This window comes from Sinocyclocheilus rhinocerous, unplaced genomic scaffold (assembly GCF_001515625.1).
Source record: "Sinocyclocheilus rhinocerous isolate Xijiao unplaced genomic scaffold, SAMN03320098_v1.1 scaffold320, whole genome shotgun sequence".
NCBI classification, from domain to species: Eukaryota; Metazoa; Chordata; class Actinopteri; order Cypriniformes; family Cyprinidae; genus Sinocyclocheilus; species Sinocyclocheilus rhinocerous.
The window spans coordinates 837,197-842,958 of NW_015638606.1; the positions used below are offsets into that span (position 1 = coordinate 837,197).

The following is a 5,762-nucleotide window of genomic DNA, read 5'->3' on the forward strand; positions in this document are numbered from 1 at the left end:
TATCACGAGCGAATAGACAGTTACAGCAGCAAAAGTGAAAGTGGCGAAGTTGAGCACAGGGAGCTGCTCGGGAAAAGGTTAGCCGCTGTTCATATTCAATAAGTCTGGATGCACCGCACGGAACAGCGATCCCGTGAAAATGACGTAGATAGTGGAGTGTGTGTGCAGGAATGACGCTGTACTAAGTGTATCTTACGACATTAATAGCGCCAAATAATTGCATACATTGAATTGTGACATGTAGATTATCTATTAATGACCCATAAACAACAGAGTCAAGGTTCATTTATTAATTTAGTAAATCGAGAAAAGAATGTATGGACCTTGGGCTCCATTGTATAAAGTTACACATCATAACACTATTAATAAAATAATTTATATAAAACAAAGCCATATAGCCTTTTGTAGAGATCTTATTGCATAATTATGGTGGCATGAAAGTGATTTGTGATTGCATAATCACTGTGGGAAAATTGTTATAAATGATTGTATTGGTGCAACACAATAATCAGCAGTGCCTATGCATAAACACTTCTATCAGCTATCTGGTAGAATTTTAGTCGAATCACAGCCTCTCGTTCTCCTGCTCCTTGTCCTTTGAGTGGAATGCAGTTCTTGCATTCTTGAACTCTTTCTCTGTGCCTTGTACATGCCCTGTATGTTCTGAACTTGAATACACCAAGTACATTATAGTTTGTACTCTTTTATTAGCATGAGTCCTTGTCCTGAAACTGCAAAACCAGAGGTGTCAGAATGATTTAAAAAGTGGGGGTAATTCATGGGAAGGTATTTCCCAAAAGCAATTATGACCCAAAAAGCAGAGGGAGATGTAATCTGTACTATGTGTGTGTTTGGGGTAGGGACAAATTGTGTGCATTTTGTATTTTTAGGTATACTGTTTAGGTAAACTACCATGCAGATCAAATCAACATATCTGTGAATGAGAGACTTCAATTAGATGCTTGCACATGCCAAGTTCGAGTTGCATTGTTATGCAGTACATTTACTCTGACAGGCAGTGATTTTGCTCTGTCACGGGTTAATCTAGCCTGTAACGCAGTGCATCTTGGGTTATTGAATCCAGACAGGTTATTTTTTAACAGAGGGTCACCTTGTGCATGTCGTTCATATTGTCTGACCTCTTCAAAGTTCACCGTCTTCTTTCACATGCTTCGTACTTACAAGACAGATGCAGATGTAATAAAGGTACACGCATATGTCCATAATATCAGCATCAGTGCAACTTTTCTTTTTTGTTTCTGTTGCGATACCTAAAGTCATTCTCGTGCTTAACATCCAGCATCACATTCTACATGCAATAGTTAAATTTTATTTGCAACATTGTTCACTGCAGTGAAGAATAACAATTCTCTTGGAAACAACAACAACAACAAAAAAAAAAACTAATGCCAAGCTTAAAGGGATAGTTCACCCAAAAACTTTACTCACCCTCAAGCCATCCTAGGTGTATATGACATTCTTCTTTCAGACAAATACAATCGGAGTTGTATTAAATAATGTCCAGGCTAATCCATGCTTTATGGATGGTAGCCCAAAATTTGAATTAAAAAAAAGTGCACCCATCCATTATAAAAGAAGTCCACATGGCTCCGGGGGGTTAATAAAGGCCTTCTAAAGCGACGCAATGCGTTTGTGTAAGAAAAATATCCATATTTACAACTTTATAAACCTTAATCTCTAGCTTCCGCTAACTGTCGTACGTGCGTTCACGAGAGAGTGGTATCCAGCATATGATGTATGACGTATGCGTAGCATAAGCTCTGGTGAGAATATGCTAGTCTCGCGAGAAACAAGTTTTGTTTACAGCAAAGGAAAACCAGTGTCCTCTTGGGTTATATCGAAATCCTCCGTCATTTTTCTTTACAAATCCTCGTTTTGTACTACTAATTCGTGACCTGTGTTTTGTTTTGCTCTCTCCTCTGCGCTTCCACGTTCTTCACTTCCGCGTTCGTCACCGCGTTTGCCTACGTGCTACGTCATCCGCTGGACGCCACTCTCTCGTGAACACGTGTATGACAGTTAGCGGAAGCTAGAGATTAAGGTTTATAAAGTGGATATTTTTCTTACACAAACACATCACGTCGCTTCAGAAAGCCTTTATTAATCCCCCGGAGCCGTGTGGACTTCTTTTATAATGGATGGGTGCAATTTTTTTTACTTCAAATTTTGGGCTACCATCCACTCCCATTATAAAGCATGGATTAGCCTGGACATTATTTAATACAACTCTGAATATATTCGTCTGAAAGAAGAATGTCATATACACCTAGGATGGCTTGAGGGTGAGTAAATCATGGGGTAATTTTCCTTTTTGGGTGAACTATCCCTTTAAAATCACCGTAAAGAGATAGATTTGGAAGTAGAAAGACTGAAATATTTTCTTGTAAAAGGTGTAACTCCAATAATCTTTGCATTATTTACAACTTGGAAAAATCACGACTTCCTTTCATTTGTGGAGAAAAGAAGAAATACAGTGAAAGTCAATGGGGTCCAAAGAAACAACAACATTGGTCCCCATTAACTTCATCTTCTTTTGTGTTTCCTGAACAAAGAAAGTCATACAGTTCTGAAACAACGTGAGAGTGAGTAAATGATGAATTTTCCTTTTTGTGCAAACTAAGCTGAAGGGGATGAAAGTGCACAGGTGGACGGTGGGTAATGGGAAAACACTTAAGGTGCCCATTACCCACCATTCAAGCACATGTTCTGCCCTCAATCAAACCTGGTGATCAGGAGGGGGACTCAGTTAGATGGCTCACTGATTATCAGGAAAAACGTTGTGAATCAAACATGGCTTTATATAACAAATTTGTTAGTTAATAACCACCATCATAACTGGTTCTTAAGACCGCTCTGAACCTTGGCTTCAAGTCACAGATCTGAATACTTTCCAGCAGTGGCCCATGGAACCAGTTGCATCAGGTTGTTCTCTCTGTTCCAGGTGAGTGGTGCTACCAGAGCCAGTTTTCCTGTCGCGACACATGTAGAGGTGAGAACAAACACACAAGATAGTTTGTACCTGGACTCAACCTCTCAGGTTTTTGCATAGTCATCACCGAAGCAAAGTCCTTGTTCACAGTTTCTCATAGTTGAATGTTTATGGTGAGAGAAATGTGTTTTTCAATTGTGTCATCCAGGGCCTTCAGAGTGGAAGAATAATTTTCCTAATTGTGGAGGTCAGAGACAATCACCCATCAATATAGTCACACACAGAGTGAAGCATGACCCAAAACTGACCAGTTTTATCTTCGAGGGCCACAAGAAAGTTTTCAATATGAGTGTGGAAAATCATGGACATTCAGGTAGATTGAACTGAAATTTAAAGGCATAGTTCACCTAAAAATGTATATTCTGTTGTCATTTAGTTCATTAGACTGCCGTTCATCTACAGAACACAAATGAAGATATTTTTAATACTTTTATAATTTTTGTCCAATCAATCAACCAAAACTTTAATGCATCAAAAAGTAGAAGAGATCATAAAAGTAATCAATGAACAAACCTCACGTATCAAGCAAGTGCGATGGAGCTTCTGTTTACCATAATTTATGACCACATGATTCATTAAAAATATCTTCAGTTGTGTTTCAAAGATAAACAAAAGTCTTATGGGTTTGGAATGACATGAGGGTGAGTAATGACAGAACTTTCATTTTTTGGATGAACTATCCCTTTACCTTAAGTAAAAAAAATTCCATTCAGTTTAATTCAGTTGAGTTTAACCGATTTACTTCGAATTCTGTTACCTTTTAAATCTTGTAATTGTAACAGTTAAGTATAATTACAAGTTCCATGCTTCTTTCCAGCTCACTTCACACTTCCTCAATCTGTGCGTCTCCGTGGTGGAGGTCTGCCAGCCACATACAAGGCCGTCCAGTTCCACCTGCACTGGGGAGAGAACGGCGGCCAGGGCTCAGAGCACTCTGTGGACGGGGAGCGATATCCCATGGAGGTGAGAGTCCATGTCACTATCAAACATATATGGACAATAAAAAGCTAAAAAGCCTATTATTTTCTTCAAGTTACATTATGATGGGTATTAATTATGCATTTTGTCCCCCAGCTCCATATTGTTCACATTAAAGAAAAGTATGGCAGCTTGGGAGAGGCTCTAAATGACTCTACAGGGGTGGCAGCACTTGCCTTCTTTTTTGAGGTACTGATGCCTTTGTGATATTTCATATCTCATACCTAAAAACATTTTTGTGAGAAAATTATCTGAACACAAACTCTTAAACTGATAGCACCCAAACAGTTCTATTTCATATCATTGAGATACTATTATAGTTTTTATTAATATTTGGAATTAGTTTTAGTTTTTATTTTTGTTTTCATTTTAATTTCAGTTAGTTTTAATAATTTTGTTGTGTATTTTGTCCTTTTTATTATTTTATTTTTAAAATGTTTATATAATTTTCATTAAGTTTTATTTTAATTATTTTAGTTCATCAAGTTAAGCTAAATGAAAATAAGAAATGTTGCCTTGGCAACTAGCTCAAATAAAACAAGTTTAAAGGTTTATATATATATATATATATACACACACAAGAGTTCTGGTATGAAACTCTAGATGGCGCAGTCCTATAGGTCTAACTCAGTCTGACCTAATGACATCATTATCACATGGCACAGCTGATTGGTTCTCTTCTGTATCAGTAGCCAATGAGCTGGCTGGTCAACATTCAAATATATGACTAGTGCTTGCTGTAGCAGTTGCAGCTTGCTTCAGAAACCCTCCACCTTCCCCAGCTCAGCCTGTATAGATCTGCTACGAGGTGATTCATGTATGCTATATGGGGGTTATTTCATGTATGTTATATTTGCAGCAGCAATATTTCTTACATGCTCACAGCAGCATGTTGTGGATGTATTGGCAGTAACAAGTCTCGGTACTTGCTCTGCCGCAGCAACAGTGTAGCAGATCTATTCCGCCAAAACCAAATACATTCAAATTAAATAAAACTAAAACTTAATTAAAAAAACCTATATAGACATAATAAAAAACGAATAAAATGACAACATTACTACAACTGTAACTAAAACTAAAATAGATAACTAATACAAATCAAAGTACATTAGTTTATCAGTAATCCTAAAAAATAACACTGCCAAACACATATGCTAAAAAACAACAACTTACTTACACATAGTAAGAAATGGTTATAAAAACTGAAACAGAAGTGAAACAAGTAGTAGGAAAGAGGAGAAATAAAAAGCGATATTTATCCTTTGCCGGTGTCCCTGCACGGTAGAGTCGATGGTCTTTACACTCTTCGGTCTTCACACGAGGAGGCCGTCATGCAACGGCTGCCGCGGTAAACTAAGCTTTTTTATACCCGTCTAACAAAATACTAAATTAATTCAGCTGGACATAATTCAGCTTTCCTTATTTATTTATTTTTCACAACAAATGGCCAAGCAAGCGCAGACACTGACAAGATACGGATACAGAACGAGACCAAACGCGATATCAGCACGTCTCCACACAGTAAACAAAACAAGCGTTTCCTAGCAACGACAACTGCACTAAACAAACATGAGACAAGTAAATACACTTACGAGCTGCTTTTAACTTCCGCTGATAAAGACTGCTTCTCTCAAAGACTATTTCTTTACACTGTTTTCTGCTGGCGCTTGAACACACTTTCCTGTTTATCACAACAAATGGCCAAGCAAAGCACACGACACTGACAAGGTACACGATACAGTACGAGACCAAACGCGATTTCAGCACGTCTCCA

General features: G+C 37.9%; 1 protein-coding gene across 1 annotated transcript in view; it reads left to right on the forward strand.

Moving 5' to 3' along the window:
- The window catches only part of LOC107749941 (carbonic anhydrase 4-like), a 24,782-nt gene that overhangs the window by 16,653 nt on the left and 2,367 nt on the right, over positions 1-5,762 (forward strand). Inside the window, exons 3-6 of the mRNA XM_016565191.1 lie at positions 2,963-3,010; positions 3,159-3,323; positions 3,828-3,973; positions 4,085-4,177. Of these exons, the coding sequence (XP_016420677.1) occupies positions 2,963-3,010; positions 3,159-3,323; positions 3,828-3,973; positions 4,085-4,177 (452 nt within the window). The remainder of the gene's footprint in view (positions 1-2,962; positions 3,011-3,158; positions 3,324-3,827; positions 3,974-4,084; positions 4,178-5,762) is intronic.